Raw genomic sequence first — 17,154 nt, forward strand, 5'->3', positions numbered from 1 at the left:
ATGCTTCCACTCTAGGGTGGGGAGCTCATCTGGGGGATCTGGAGATCAAAGGTCTTTGGTCTCCAGAGGAACAGATTTTTCACATCAATCTGTTAGAGTTACGGGCTGTACGTCTGGCTCTCAAGGCCTTCCTCCCTTCCCTTCGTGGTCAGTCGGTACAGGTCCTAACGGACAATACTACCACGATGTGGTACATAAACAAGCAGGGAGGAGTGGGGTCGTACCTTCTCTGCAGAGAAGCTCTTCGACTATGGTCCTGGGCAAAGGACCATCGGATTTGCTTGATAGCAAACCATCTGGCCGGAGTCTTGAACGTGCGTGCGGACAGTCTCAGTCGCCACTTCTCGGCAGACCACGAGTGGCGTCTCCATCCAGATCAAGTCCGTTTAATCTTCCACAAGTGGGGGTTTCCTCGGGTAGATCTGTTCGCCACTCGAGAGAACGCGCATTGTCCGTTGTTCTGCAGCCTTCAGTATCCGATGCAGGAAGCGTTGGGGGACGCGTTTCAAATGACCTGGTGCGGCCAGTTGCTTTACGCGTTTCCTCCCATACCCTTGATTCCTCGAGTATTGAGGAAGATTCGCCAAGACCGGGCTCTAGTAATCTTAATAGCTCCGGATTGGCCAAGGAGGGTGTGGTACTCCGACCTTCTCCAACTCTCAACGTGCCCGCCGCTCCGTCTCCCTTTCAGGGCAGACCTCCTCTCACAGTCGCAGGGGCAGGTTCTACACCCCAACCTCCAGAGTCTGCACCTACATGCCTGGAGATTGAACGGGGCAACCTGAGTTCCTTCTCTCTCCCGCCTGAGGTAGTGGATGTTATATTAGCGGCCAGGCGACACTCCACTAAATCTATCTACGCTAATAGGTGGTCTAAATTTGTTGCGTGGTGTGGAGAGAGGCAGATTGATCCTTTACATGCTCATCTATCGGACGTTTTGTCTTTTGCTCTATCTCTGGCGCAGAAAGGCTGTGCAGTGGCTACCATTAAAGGTTATTTATCGGCCTTGTCAGCCTTCATATGTCTTCCAGACCAACCATCTTTATTTAAATCCCCTATTGTTATCAGATTCTTGAAAGGTCTTCTAAATCAATATCCTCCAAAGCCATTCGTTATGCCGCAATGGGATTTGTCCTTAGTCCTGACTTTCCTTATGGGGTCCCCTTTTGAACCTATGCATTCTTGCCCCTTGAGGTATTTGGTTTTAAAAACAGTCTTCCTGATAGCTATAACATCAGCAAGGAGAGTGAGTGAGTTGCAGGCCTTATCAGTAAAACCCCCTTATACAACTTTTTATGGGGATAAGGTGGTGTTGAGGACCAAGGCTGCTTTCCTCCCGAAGGTTGTTTCACCCTTCCATTTGGCTCAGGCAATTACTTTGTCCACGTTCTATCCTCCGCCTCATCCTTCCAAAGAGGAAGAAAGACTGCACCGTCTGGACCCAAAGAGAGCGTTGAGCTTCTTTATCGATAGAACAAAGGATTTCAGGCTGGAGGATCAGCTGTTTATTGGATACGTGGGCAAGAGGAGAGGAAAGGCAGTCCACAAGAGAACACTATCCAGGTGGGTTGTTCTTTGCATTAAAATATGTTACTCTTTGGCAAAGAAGGATCCTCCTGAGGGCATTAGAGCTCATTCCACCAGAGCTAAGTCGGCCACTTCGGCCTTAGCCAGAGGTGTTCCTGTGGTCGACATCTGCAAGGCCGCAACTTGGTCGTCCCTTCACACTTTTGCAAAACATTACTGTTTAGATTCTGAGGTTAGAAGGGACGGCCATTTTGCACGGTCAGTGCTGCAGGATTTCTTGGTTTGACCATTTAGGCACCCACCGCCGGGCGTGGTACTGCTTTGGGACTCTATTCATGAGGTGAGGAATCCACAGGTAGTTGTATCCATCAGAAGAACGAGTTACTTACCTTCGGTAACGACTTTTCTGGTGGATACATTAGCTACCTGTGGATTCCTCACGGTCCCACCCGCCTCCCCGTTGCCTTTATGGTCTTGCCAAGTAATCCTTGAGTGTGCTCCTCTTGGTCTTTGAGGGTGCAATAGATGTATATATATAATATATTTATATATATGTAGGTATATGTCTATATATCTTTATGTATATACTTGGTGTGTGTATATATTTTAAAAAAAGAGAGAGTTTTATATATATATATATATATATATGTACATAAAAAGATTTACAGTTATTCATACAATGTGGTGTATTTTTACATTATAATGGATGTTGCTTTGTTCTTTCATTGCATTGCCTGGTTGTTCTCATGCACGTAAAAAATGATTGGTACTGACGTCCGCACGTCGTCGAGGACCTCTTATTGCCTGTATGACGTCAGACGGCGTCGCGTGCGAGACAGTGACGTCCTCGTCGACGTGCAGAGACTAGTAAGAAGATTTCCGTAGAATGCTGGCGCCATGGGAGTATTCATGAGGTGAGGAATCCACAGGTAGCTAATGTATCCACCAGAAAAGTCGTTACCGAAGGTAAGTAACTCGTTCTTTCATTCACCTCAAATGCTTTTTTTTAACTCCTGATGCTTTCAATCTATTGAGGTCTTTCCTTGGGAGATAACTGCTATTCTCAGTTCTTACTTTGCACTTTCCTTTCTTGTCTCCCCGCAAAATGTTATGGTTGGTTTGTCATCTGTGTGCGCCACTGCAATTAATTCGTAGTACTTGCTAGGTACCTTAAAAACAGGGAAAGGAAATATAAATCTGAGCCTTTCCCTAAAAGGGGGAAGAAGTCTCCTTTTAGCCAGGTTCAGAGGGCTTTCAAAACTCCATCCATGCAGGTCACTGGGATGTGGGTTGCCGCTGCACCACAATCTAAATACATGTGCAGAAGGCTTCAAGGGGACCTAGTCCTGTGTCTCCCAAAAAGCAGGTCTCATCTTCTGCTGAGCCAGCCCTGTCCTTGCCACCTGGCTAATTCCATTTATGGCAAAGGTAGGGGAGACCGTCATACAAACAGGATCTACCGGTGCAACAAGACCTTTGGCGGTAAGCACCACCAGTGAGAAAATAGTGCTTGTGTTTCCCTCTTGGTCCGCCCTTCCGTTGGACTGTGCCAAAACTTGCATGAAGATGCTTTAAGTTTCCGGTCAGTAGTACATAACTTTCATTTGCATAATTCCTGCCACAGTAGCAGTCAGACTAGGTCAACTGGCAGTGTACCCAACAGAATTGTATTTATTGTATTACCCTATTTGAGTTTGTGACATACACGTTAAAGAGTTGCATATTCGTTGTTATTTGGACTCTTTCATAAAGTAAAGAAAGAGACTATGGAAAAGTGTGTATGTATCGTACAGAAACTATTGGTTCCTTTCCTCATCAACCATACCACTGCTTCTGTATGTAACCTTCCACCCAGTGTTCTGCATGTAACCAATGTGCCTACACATGCCAATATGGCGACCATGAAACCCAAAGGAAAAATTGAACTATCAGAAAAAAATCATATACCACAATTTAACCAAGTGAATACCAAAATTATTCACTGGAAAGCCCATTTTCCTTTGAGTTGGATTGTGCCATGCCCAGACTTATTGGGGTGATTTGGGCGTTCCCCTAGATGTTTTGTAAATATGGCGACCATGGGCAGGAGAGGCCTTTTTCTGATGTAGTTCACCTAAGCGTTTGCGCCCACTGTATACTGATGATTTGCTAGTTCTACACATTTCACACTTCGAGCTGGTGCCTACGGTACTACTCTTCCAGATGTTTTTGCTTATCATACTTCAGGCATTAGAGGCGCCAAGGTGAAACCAGATTCATGTTCTTGAAAACCCTTGTTGAAGAGGCCAGATCAAGTCTTACTAATCGCTTGGTCTGCCAATGTACACACTCAACACACACGTCCACATAAAATATTATATTATGTGTCCTTATAGAATCAAAATGAACAATTCATACATCGGAGCAAAATGTAAGGTGAAATAGTCCTGCTTGCACAGCCCAACGTACCCCAAAAGAAAGCCCTGATCCTCAGTGATCAAGTTCTCACTAAATTGACACTTTGGAGGGCCACAGATCACTGCTGCCCTCCCCGGCAGGAGTGGCTCGCGTCAGAACGGGCACAACTTCATCCCGGGAACAAAACGCACATCCGAAGCCCGCAGCTGTTACACAGCGCAGGGACGCAATGGCCCACAATGAGTAAAGCGTCGGGTTCACATGCTTGCACTCAAACTTTAAAGGGCGAAAGCTCTGAGTCACCGTCAGGAAAGCCTGTGTTTAAAAAGTCTGAAGTGTAGCCAGCATTGTGCGCTCCTCGTGTGTAGTAAGTGGCGCACGCCGGGCGTCCAGGCTGGTAAAACCCTGAACCACAGAGCACTGAACACGACGGGAGGACAGCAAGTAGGCGGGAGTTGCCAGAGTCTAAATGTAGAGTCAAATGAACTACATCCAGGCCAATGTAAAATGTGGCTTCCTTTTAGCTAGTGCTTAATGTCTAATAAAAACAAGCATTTTCAATGCAACGGGGCTCGCATTTGCTCGAGTTGGAGCTATTTGCGTTGTAAACTCCTAACCTAAATTTTCTTGCCACAAAAAATTAAAAGAAAAAAAACACAGCGCAATCGCGCTAATGTAAAACGCAGCGCAATCGCGCTATGTAAAACGCAGCGCGATCGCGCTATGTAAGATACAGTGCGATCGCGCTGAAATTCAAAACGAAAAAACGGAGCGCGATTGCGCTATGTAAACCCCAGCACGACCGCGCTGCGGGGAAAATTAACAGATAAAGTAGTCCAGAAACCTGGCTCAAAACATTGAGCCTCGTATGTTTCTAGTAGTTTACCGGTGCTGTGTAGGCGGGCTAAACACCGGAAAAGGCATGACGTATGCATGCCTTTCACAAATGAAAGCAAGCAGATTTTAAAGAGCAAGCCCAGGAACCAATGAAGGAGACTGACGTGACCTGGGCGTGGTTTGAAGCCCAAAGAGAGATTACTTTATGGACGGAGCGCTTTGCGCTCGCCCATAAAAAGTACAAGTCCAAAGTTGTTCTTAGAAGCCTTCAATCAGTACGGTCAAATTCTAGGATTGCCTAGTCTTGATTCAACCTCATGCCTCTTTCTCCCACCACCCTACACTTCCTGCCTCTTAATCCCACTCCTGTGGGTTCTTTTTAATCACTGATTTCTACCTTTGCCACTGTTTTCCTGTTGTTTTCTTCCTCCCTCCTCATTTTTTGCCTTTCTCTCCCCCTTGGTCAGACTCAGTGTTGGACGATGAAAACTAAGCCCTGATTTTCAAAAATAAGTGTTGGTTCCCTCCACCTACAATCACGGCACAAATTAAGCACAGTTTGAACCCTAAATTAACGAAACCTTACTCCGCGTCAAGAAGTCTTACAGGTCTGAATTGATGTAGCTTAGGCACATTTTACCTCTCAAACACACTCGTCCTGCTGCATTCTCAGTAGCTCTCGCCTTTTAGCTCCTTTTTCTGCCTAGCTGAGAGGATTGGCACTTGTTTTTAGGTTGTGTCGGTCCCCAAGGCTTGTACATGAGTGTTTTGCATACGTCGTTTTTTTTAAATTTCTATCTCATGCAATTTCACAACTCAGCGAATGCCTCAAACGCAGGGATGCAGTCATTGCACAAACATCTGTATGAATTGGCTTCATTGGCTGCCGCGGAGGGACTGGCCCATCTGCTTCTGGGGAGTGTGGACTTCTAGCCTGCTACTGCAGATTCAACTCTGTGACTATGGTTGGCATTCCATGGAGGGCTAAAGATACCTTTAGTTAGGTGGAGCTAGGTTATGATCATGAAGGAACATCGTCAGAGAAGGGACACAAAAGCAAAAACAACTGACACAGACCCTTGACTGTCACACTAGGAAATCCATCACAACACAAAATAAAATGATGGAAGGACTGTTGGAACTTTTCAAACACTTACCCCCAGTCACAGATCTGAGTTTAATCCATCTTAAATTTGCTCACGGCATCACCCCAGTTTGGACACAGCCATATGCAAATCAGTCTTGACCCTGTTCCCCCACTAAGAAATCCAAGCATCGTACTAGACACCGATCTAGCCATGACCAGACACACTGAGTTTGTATTAAAGCTCGGTTTTTATTGAAATGTCTGAATCTCTCCCATCACCTTTCAACTCCACATGTCTTCACTTTCCTCTACTCATGTCCTCTACTTTCCTGTCCTGTCCATGCAAACTTCGCTGGCCAGTTGCCACGCCCGTGTGTGTGGTGAGGAGTGGTGGTTATTTGTTTCTATAATAGCAGTCACTACCCATCGAGGTTACTTGACAACCAAGAGCAGCTGCCCTAACGTAAGAGTCGGGCCAGAGTGTATATATACTGTGGGGAAAAACATAAAAAGTAAAGGTACCAGTGGTGGTCGTCTCTAAAACCTGCAAGTTTCAGTTATTGGGTAGTACTCAAGAGAGCTCGAAGCGATGCATCTCAAAGAGGAGATCCTAACAGTTCAGCTCTGGCAGAATCACAGTTTACAGCATTAATGTCAAGTAGAGACAGGGAAATGGATGGCTGATCCCTTTTAGAACTGTGTGTAGTTTTAAAAAGTGTATAGCTTTCTAGAATCCCTCATTTAATGTCCTATTTTTTCACACATTTACCCCTCTAAAAACACGCAACTGTCCACCAGGGTAAAGTATATGTTATTAAGATATATCACCCTAAGCTGTTTGGAAAGCTTAAACAATTATATACCTTAAAACAGTTGCAGGGGCATTTCAAGAGAAGAAAATCTTTTACACAAATATATGTTGCAAATGTATAAATAAATTGGTGGTAGAATACTGTCATATTTTTTGAGGTCAATCAACACAGTGAGCATCCTCACTGAAACACCGTGACCACCCTTTGAGAGCAAAAACAAATGTGTCTGCATAAACTCATTTAGAAAGCTCATTGGTTTGGAATACTCACACCCAGAAACATCTCAAATAGAATTTTTGATTTTATTCATGCGGTTTTTATGAAGATAGGAGAAGTGCATGGAAGTGACTGAAAGGCAGGAAGTGCATGACTTTGTTTTTCTTAATTAATATAGGCAGGCCACCCAAAAAAATGTCATTCACACCAACCAAAGTCAAGAAAGGCCACAAACCCAGAAGGCGTAAGAATTTGAACTGCACATAGATCACTCAATTCAAGATTTACCAAACAAAGGAGGAGAGTTTATATGTATAGTGCAAAAAGTCCAGGGAAACATGGTTGTCTGCCTAACTTCCTCTAAGACACCAGCAGTCTCTTCTTCACTGGCACGAAGATGTGCCAATGAGCCAGTATAATTCGGGAGAAGCAGGGAAGTGACATTAATTTATGTATTTGTTCATTTATTTATGTATTTGTATAGTTATTATTTTGGAAAACTTATATTGGTGTGAAAAGGTATAACCACCATATCACTTAAAGCAGAAACAAGCTAAGCTTTTAAACAAAAATAGACATTTTGGGTATTTATTTATTGATTACTTTTTTTTTATTGGTGTGAACAAGTTTAAGGACAACATAAAATAATAAAATACAGGAGATAAAAAAGCAAAACTTATACTGAAATAAATACTTACCCAGAAACCATGAAGGTTTTGGGGTTAGTATTTATGTTTTTAAGTGTTATATTGCCTTGCACGAGTAGTAGTAGAGATGTAACAAATAAGAATGTTTTGGAGTGCCGTAGAATCACTGGGGCATTCTTTCCAGGAGTAGTTATAGAAGTCAAAGAGGAACGGATTTACACTTACTCCTGTGCCACTTCTATAAATGTCTTTCCCAGAGCTCGAGCTTTTCCACAATCAGCTAAGCGAGATAACCTAACAAGGTCCGTGATCCTACAGAGGTGAAAGCCTCTCAAAACAGATAACAATATGAGCTATTATAAGGTGAATTGAGGAATTTTATGGTACAGTTTTAGGACGTGCTTGAAGTGGTTGCAAGAGTTAGCTAGTATCGGGGATACAGGTAAAGAGGTAGGTGCATGGCCAGAGATGCAGAGGATCTTTAATGGAAACACTGAATCTGAAAGCGAGGCATTCCTTTACTTCTCGCTACCGAGATCCCTTGGAGTTGGTGTGTTTGTTTGAAAGTGCCTCATAGTTTTCCACTGCAACCTGGACCTGTTCTATAAAGGTGCGTGGTCAAAATAATCTAAATAATCAGAAGAATCCCTCATAGCGTACAGGATTGTCAAAGGAGGAGATATCTCGCTTACGGAATAGACCTCTGAGGCAACTATAACTACATCTTTACCAGATCCACTGATGGAGTCTCCACTCTGCACCAGCAAAGTATGTTAACTGCAAAATATGAGGGAATCACTCCAGTCTTCACTCCCCACAGACATAAACAAGGCCAATTTGTGTTCCCGGAAACTCCTCAAGGCGGTGCTTAATTTGTAAATAGAAAAGTGACTGTGCCCACAGCCCTCCTCTTAAACTGGTGAAATTAAATGTGGGAACACGGAATATTGAGGTGATGTAATCCTGAAGCCATCTCGAGCCTCCTTAATCCATGTACAGCCACTCCCTGCCCCTTCATCTCACTCTTGCAGCTTTCTGCCTTTGTGACGCTTTTTTGTTTTTCCCTTCCTCTGTCTTTCCCAAATGTGTCTTTTGCTCGCAGTAAATGCTTTAGGTAGAAGAATAAGCCCCGGCCCTCAAAAATAAGTGCTGGTGCTCAGCACCGGAAACAACAAGCACAAATTAAGCACTGCCTGTAGGCAACCTCTGGAATGCATGCCCGCAAACAAGATGTCACAAAATACAAAACAGCTTGTTTGAAACAGAGTAAGAGTTTTTCCTTTGTGACCAAGATCCAGGAAGCAATATTGTAACACAGTGAGTTCGTTCAGACAACCGGAAGCATCCTGACCCCAAGGCATGTGATCTCCTCCCTCTAACTGCCTCTCCCATCACTGCAGGAGTTGGGTACCAGCTTACACTTAAGATCTACATACAGATGTGCTCTGGGCCCTGTCCTACACCTTCAACCATCCATTACGCTAGACGCCTACCATTCACCTTTCTAAACATCTTCACAGAACAGACCAAGGCCCTCACCATTCTGGCTTTCCCGCTGGGCCGACGGGCGCCCGCCAAAGGAGCGCCCGCCGGCCCAGTGGGAAAGGCCCTGCAACAATGAAGCCGGCTCCGAATGGAGCCGGCGGAGTTGCAGGGGTGCGACGGGTGCAGTTGCACCCGTCGCGATTTTCACTGTCTGCAATGCAGACAGTGAAAATCTTTATGGGGCCCTGTTAGGGGGCCCCTGTACTGCCCATGCCTGTGGCATGGGCAGTGCAGGGGCCCCCAGGGGCCTCATGACACCCGTTCCCGCCATCCTGTTCCTGGCGGTAAAAAACGCCAGAAACAGGGTGGCGGGAAGGGTGGCGGAATCGCCATGGAGATTCAGCCCATGCAGGGGAAATCCGGCAGGAAACCGCCGGATTCCCTTTTCTGACCGCGGCGGTCAGAATGGGCTGGGAAGCACCGCCAGCCTGTTGGCGGTGCTTCCATGGCCGCCAGGGTCGGAATGACCCCCCAAGTCTCTGTTCCTAATCTGATCCAGCTATGGCCTGAGCTGATCTTCTAGCCAAGTTAAATAGTATGGGTCAATAACTCATCATTCCTGTCTGGTAGCCTCTCCAAGCCCAAGCTCTAACATTTCTACAAGAAACTCTCCCACAAACCATCAACCTTGGCTGACTATTGGCCATTAGGCAGCCTCCTGTGGTTCTCCAAGGACCTCAACTCTGCCTCTTTGTAGTGGAGTTGCATTTATTTAGTCTTCTTATATCCGATGAGGTGCTGAAGCACCTTCTATGGATGGTAGCACCATCTCTCTTGCTGGTGCTTGGTGGGAGGTATGTAGGTTTACAGTCTGGGCTATATCAGGAGTGTTTTGGCGTTTCGCGTGATGATGAGAGTGGTGTTCTTAATTCGGCACATGTAGCTGCCCTTGTGATTATAATAGAGCAAGAAGTGAGAAGTGTGACCCCTGGCTTTCTCATCATGTACCATGTCTGAGAGATCACAGGGGTGAATATGGAGTGATTAATTGCGCAATTGGATGATAAATGCCACTACGGCCCCCTTTGAGAAGCAATCCAGTTTTCAGATATCTTGCTAGTCTAGCTAAAGCCTTGCCTATGGAAAAGAAACCGCTTTGGTCACAGGTTTGAGTACATCCTGGCTCAAGCTGACAAAAGGCTCTCTATTCTCCACCCTCATTTTCCTTGACCTATCACCAGCCTTTGAAAGTATTGGCTGACATGACCGAGGCATCATGGATCCTCCATAGGTCCCAGTGAGTGGTTTACATAATCACTAACTGAACAGGAGCAATGAGTTAAACTAGGATTTTAACCTTAGAACCCTTTTTAGGTGTCTGCATGGTTTTCCAGGTCTGCCAGCTCTTGGACTTGTTGCTTACCATTTATGTGTTGCCACTCGTGAGACTGTCCACAGACAGACAAATAATACTCACACCCACATGAGCCTAACAAGTCTGCAGCCCCCAGACAAAGATCGCCACAGAGGTTGAGTGTTCAGCGATGGAAGATCATATAGAGGGCAGTTGTTCCAGTTTAACAGTGTCCAACACAAGTTCTGGTCCTTGGATAGAACACACTCTGGGATGTTTTCTCTCTCCCTGCTTTGCTGCACTCTTTTTTGGTCAAGTATTGAACTGGTTCACACACAACAAAAACTGTGATCTCTTTTTATACAATGACCTGAACATGAACTCTAAGTTAAGGGCACTGACCAAGGGGACATTCTTCCAGTCACGGAGAAGAACATGTCACGTGTCAGAAGATGTATTCTTGCGCTGTCTGTGATAGACAGCATATATTTCAGTTTGGACCTCTTAATGTGTAAATGCATCAATAATATGGCTCCTCCTTTAGCAGCTGACGGGATCTGGCTTACAGCTCCCACTGCAGTCTCAGAAGTCAAGCCAAGCTCTTCTATATAAGGACCACTCCAGAGGTAACAGAGCTTTCTCCACCCATGCTCATATCCTCAGGGACTCTTCTACTTGGGGATGAGACTGTCCATGCTATCTGCCTCAGTAAAGGTCTGAAATCTCACTTACTTTAGATAACTTAGTAAGACCCAGGCTTTCACATGCCTACATCTTCCACCCAAGACATGCTCCAACCAGACCTACCAGAGTACCCACTTGAACACCTCCACAATGTCCAGCCCGTGGCCGGACATCTCATCATGAACACCACAGAAAGAACCCTGGTCCACACTATGGTGAAATGCCTATAGCTCCTGTGAGTGCTGGAAATGGAGTCAAAGTTCAGTGCTTGGCCTGCACCTGTCAGAGATGGCTGCTGCAACTATGTGATAAGAGTATCACCAACATGTGGCGATTGTGCAACACACCGTGCACCATAATAAATAAAAATGAATTCATGCACACAGACGACACCCAAATAACTGTTGCAACTCAGATGTGTCCTGCCGCATGCATAAGAAATGCCATAGCACATCTAGAAATAGAAGCCACGCCACTTCCTAAAATGAAGCAGAAGCAAAGAGAAGTTGGCTCACGCCAACACTTCCCCCAAACAGATTAGTAAGACACTTCCAGCATAAACAATGCAGTAACTTGTGAGAAGAGAATTTATTTTCCATGGTTTTTGTAATCAAATTTTGAGTTAGACTGAGAGAGAGGAAGAAAAGGGAGGAAGAAGGAGTAAAATAAAGATAGGAAAACGGTGACAAAGGGGGAAAGCGGGGATACAAATGACCCTGCCAAAGCAAGATAAAGCGACAGAAAGTGTAGGGTGAAAGAAGAACATTGCACAAGATAAAATCAAGACTAGTCAGCCTAGGTGTTTGGCAACCCTTGTATTCGGCAGTGCTTAATTTGTGCCGGTGCTCACAGGTGCTGGGCACCAGCACGCATTTTTGCGTACCGCGACTTATTTAATCTTTCTTCGTGAGACCTGGCCCAAAGCGTGAAAGAGAAAGGCTGAAAAGAGAGACAAAGGCAGGAAATCAGTGGCAAAGAGAAAAAGCAAGGATGAAAAAGAATCTACAAGAGTGAGATAAAAACACAGGACGTGTGGGATGTTGGAGGAAAGAGACGTGAGGTGAAGTCAGCACCGGGAAGCCTTATTACTCCAACCCTGACATTTGATTGTGCAAGTCCTGGCCTCTGTAGAAAAATGTTTGGAGGCTGCACCTGTGTTATTCTTTATAAGCGGCTTTATGTAGCTCGAACTTGGTGCTAGCAAGAGCATGACAGAACTTCACATAAGTACCAGGTTACGTAGTATAGGCGTATTTGTTTTAGAGACAGGAGGTGAGTGATTTGCACAGAATCACAGGATGCTGAGCTATGGTGGACTCGAACCTTGTTCCCCAGTTTTAATGTCGGCAGCTCTGGCAGGTAGACCCCATCTGCTCTTTAAACTAAGCTTTCAAGATGGCCTTGGAAAATCCTTCCCCTGTGGCCCCTCAGCAGCCAAGCTTCCCTTCAGAACTGCCCTCAGAAGACTGAAGTTGGACTGTATGAAGCAGTAAGTCGTAAAGAGGTCAGCCATCGGGCGCCCACATGATGAGGCCTACACTGGCTCGCACTTGAGTCAAGTACACTTGGGCTAGTGCATTGCCTACAAATGTGTAACAAAGGCAGCCATGCAGTGCAACCAGCAAACTGGAAGAACCACCAACGTATCAAGTCTCCTGAAAAAGACACTTAACACCAGACTCATAAAACCTGCAGCAGTCTGAACAGCAGCCATTAAACTCGGAATCGAAAACCAACCACAGACTTGGACTTTCTGAAGAAACGAGCACGTCATCGGTGCTTTTAAAGCCAGACTAGTCTGGCGACTGAGAGGTGATGCCTGTGTTCTGATGCCCTGGCTGCGGAAACCTGTATGCAAACTGCAAGTTCCGTGCTTAAATGGCGCCGCTTTTCATCCTCGCGAGGGAGATAAGTACTATTGACTTGAGTGCAGACAACAACACTATCAGACCCCAAAAGAGGCATTTCAGTTACTGATGGGCTCTACATAAATGAGCAGGTTTGTTGTGATGTCATGGTGGGTATATATAGACAGAGCTTCCCTACCCCTTGCAAGGATCAAAGCACTTGTTATCATTACTGCTATCGCAGCTCCAGCTTGACACAGAGCAGGCAGGGTTCCCTAAGGTCCATGACATTTGTGCCTGTCAGGAACAAGAGCAGCTGCATAAAGTTACAAGCGCGGGTGCCATACGGGCGTCGCACTTCACGGCTTAATTTCCTTCACTCTGCAAATGACCCGGACATGTACAGCCGCAAATACGGGGCCGTGGTCAGAATAAAAGGTGCACATATTTTATTCTCACTTTGCATACAACTGGAGACTGGAAAAGCAGGCGAAATGAAATAAAAAGCAGGCGAGCCAGCCTGTCTCGATGAGTGCTACACAAACCTCCCAATAAACAATGTAATCAATAACATAGGTGACAACTTCCCTCAACACGTCAAGTCCTCCTCCTCACGTCTGGAGTTCTGGAAGAAGCTGCAGACCTGGCTCTACGTATAAACACCTGGGGGGCCACACGCCCGCACAAGCACCTGGATACCAGCTAGGCTAGGGTGATTAGTGCGCCATACAAAGTAACATAAAATTTTACAAAGTATTAGGTGGCACTGCCACAAGGCCTATCTACGAGAAAGATGTTGGGCTGAAATGTGTCAGGTTTGAGGATTGCTTCCAAAACAAAGCTGAATGCACAGCATCTGAACACAAATCTAGATCGCGTCAATTCTAGCGCTCTGAGGCGGCCTGGGTGACGTTTAGCACGATGTTTGAAACTCCTCGATAATTTACTAAATACATAAAGAAGCCCGCACTCAGCTGTCGGGATAAAGGGCCATTCCCCCTGTAACTTCTTTTCGAATCTCTGGTCACTCTAGGTCAATAATATCTCCCTCCAGGGAGATCGCAAATGGTCGTTCATAATGTGCTGCTGGAGCAGCCTTACCTCTTTCTCCGATATGTAGAGCTGATCTCCCTTCAGGATGACATAGCGGTTCTTCCAGATCTCCCGAAAGATCCCCTTGCCACAGAATTTCCTTATCCAGCCCACCTTCTCCGGCTGCGCGGGCGGCTGGCTCCCGTCCTGCGGACCCTGGGGAGACAGACACAAAATCCATCTTCAGCGCATCGGGTCAGCAGTGGTGACCCGGGGCAGCGGGTCCGCAAACAAACAGGGGCGGCCTTAAGAACACATCACTGGGCACATTATTCTCCGGGGGGTGGGCAAGCTCCCGCTCCATCTAACTGGCGTTGGCAGACCACCGCTGGCTGTCAGTTTCAGCGTACAATGCACACAATGCCAGTTTCACTTTCCACTTTTTTCATGGAGACCTTGGCAGGCACACAGAGTCCAAGACACAGGAGTGATGTGATGTGGCCGCCCTGTGCCTGCTCCAATCTGACCATACATTATGCTGTGGCTGTCTGCGTGTCCCCCTGGATGGCTTCTGTGGCTGCCACATGCACGGAGCGCACAAGGGGGGCGGCGGCGGCCGGCGCCCGGTTCTGTTCCAGCCACCAGGACGTCCGCATGAGGCGCCCCCTGCGCAGCGCTGCACAGGCAGGATTCCCTCAGCAGCAGGGGCAGGGTGGGGCCGGGTAGGGGGCAGAGGGCTGCTGGGATCCCCGCTAGTGGTGGGGTGTTCACATGCAGGCGCTGGGGAGAGACGGGGGCGAGGGGCGGCAGTCATTTCAACTTACCTTTTTGGTGGAATTGTTTTTCTTCATTATTCCCAGAGTGGTGGGGGCGCGGACGGGGGTTCCCCAGAGTGGAGCGCAGGCTGTGGGTCGGCGAGGGGGTGCTCAGAGGCCCGGGGGGCTGCCCCCACTCCCTGTCGCCCGCTGTGTGGATCGGAGAGCAGGGCGTCTGGCCGCATTGACTCCAGGCGGCTTCTGGTGCGGGCACTCAGACATCACCGCACTCCCTCTCTCGCGCACCGGGCTGGGCGCCCTCTCCCCCCGCCTCCGGGTGTCTCTTCCTCTCAGGGGCTTGCACACAGCGCTGCGCAGGGCTCGACAGCTCCATCTATGGTGAAGCGGCCTCTGATGTCACGGGCTGAGAAGAAAAGGCGAATTACTACACGGCCGGGGAGAGAGAGAGGGGCTTCTCCTTTGTGTGTGAATCATCTCAGACGGTGGGGGGCTGGGGCCGGCGGAGGCGGGGGCTGCAGCCTGACTGGGCGGATGTCGCCTCTTCTGGCCCCATCCCTGCTCGACTTCCCGCTAGCGGGGCTCTGTCCCGTAGACAGGGGGTCTTACAGCTCCAGAGGGGCCACGCATGGGTGGTGCTGCGGGGGAATGGTGCTTATTGTACGTGTGCGTGAAAAGGGGTCCAGTTATTTATATAGCGCTTTATACGTGCGCTTAGCCGAGTTTCTATGCGCTCATTATTATTATTCTACATACATGTCAAAGATGCGCCTATTTGCCAATGTCTAAATCGTTTTCAACGTATACTCAAGCAATAAAAAACACAAAATGTATAGAATAGATCGAATCTTATTTCATTAAAACATTCGTTTTAAAACTGCTGTTTTTAAATTCTTCATATGCTAAGTAGACACATGCCTTAAATACGTGACGTTGCTGGTGTTTGTTTAGTGTCTGCTAAACGTATGTCCTGGCTTTGCAGCATTTCCATCACAGACAGGAGCCTGAAAGTTTATATCATGTTATGTTTGAGGTCACGAGGGACTTGGGGGCGAAGTGGGGCAGATGAGGCCGGTCCCCAGCACCGCTTGTCCCCACTTTTGCCCCAACTACCAGAACTGTTGAGGGCACAAGAAAAAGGACCGACACAGCACCTTGCCACACACATTATTATGGTCAAGTACATTTCACTGCAAAGCAGTGATTGCTTGAGGCAACACACTAGCCTAAATGTTACTTTAGAATGTCTATATATTTGTGTGTGTGTGTGTGTATATATATATATATATATATATATATATATATATATATATATATATATATATATATATATAAAAACAACAAAAATAAATAAAGTGCTAAACAGCTAAAAGTGTCTAGTGCCAGTGGTTCATCTGCCAGACAGATAAAGTGCATAATACCTGAAAGTGCCCTGTGCTGATAATTCATCCTTAAAACCGTTGGTGACAAAACGGCGTAAAATGATCCTACTAAACCAGCCCATACGTTTCTTTGCCAATAAAACTAAGTGAGAGGGTACTGAACAACGATATATAATTTGCAAGTTAATATTTATAGGTATTATTTATAAGTGCTTAATTTTAGCTGCTGGTTTCTGGTGCTGGGCACCAGCACTTCATTTATTGTCAACACCAGCACTTAGGACAGCCTGCCACACAGTGGCACTGTTTAATTTAGAGATGAGCACAGCAGTTTTTGTTATTAATTCCATATACATTAAAAATGATTGATAGCTACCATCCAAGCTGTTCTTACAGCTCTAGGATCCTGGAATTTTCTGAATTGTCACACTTGTAGGCATGTGATGGGTAGTTGTTGTGTTGGACAGCGCTGGCAGAGGCAATGGGTTGGTGGTGCAGTGTGTGTGGGTATATATATATATATATATATATATATATATATATATATATATATATATATATATATATATATATATATATCATTAATTAACTAGGGTTCATTGTGTGCCACCCCCAGAAAAATCAGATCTAGAGACGCAACCGTTAAAGTTATTGTGGACAAGATTACGGAGTGTGGTGTGATTCGCTTATCCTAGTTGACAGCATCTCACCAGTTTGAAATCACTAGACTGGCTTAAAGATATTTGTTTCAGAGAAGAAGTGCCTGAGGGCTTTAATCTCGCCTGGTGCTACGTCTAAACCAGTAATATTCAGACTGCCCAGAGGCTGACAGTCTGAGCTTGGCACTGCTGTCCACATGACACCACAAAACTGTTACTCGTGGTAGCCACGTAAATGCCATATCTGAGTTTTGTTGATTTTTGTGAGCTGTTATTTCTGATGTGGTCTGTTAGGCGTTCAATGTGATGTGTCTTGAGCGTATTAGAGAAAACTGAACAGGGCTCACATTTATGGGAACCTCTTCAATGCATACAAAAGACGAACACTGGTTCCAAAGGATTCATTTACCTACAT

The 17,154-nt window shown here is 46.2% G+C and overlaps 1 protein-coding gene across 1 annotated transcript in view; it reads right to left on the bottom strand.

Moving 5' to 3' along the window:
* PLEKHO1 (pleckstrin homology domain containing O1) overlaps positions 1-15,162 on the bottom strand; it is a 96,610-nt gene extending 81,448 nt beyond the window's left edge. The window contains exons 1-2 of the mRNA XM_069218222.1: positions 14,750-15,162; positions 13,995-14,141 (exon numbers count right to left, since the gene is read on the bottom strand). Coding sequence (XP_069074323.1) covers positions 13,995-14,141; positions 14,750-14,776 — 174 coding nt within the window. The 5' untranslated portion in view covers positions 14,777-15,162. The remainder of the gene's footprint in view (positions 1-13,994; positions 14,142-14,749) is intronic.
* Positions 15,163-17,154: the final 1,992 nt, after the last annotated feature.

This window comes from Pleurodeles waltl, chromosome 12, assembly GCF_031143425.1.
Source record: "Pleurodeles waltl isolate 20211129_DDA chromosome 12, aPleWal1.hap1.20221129, whole genome shotgun sequence".
NCBI classification, from domain to species: domain Eukaryota; kingdom Metazoa; phylum Chordata; class Amphibia; order Caudata; family Salamandridae; genus Pleurodeles; species Pleurodeles waltl.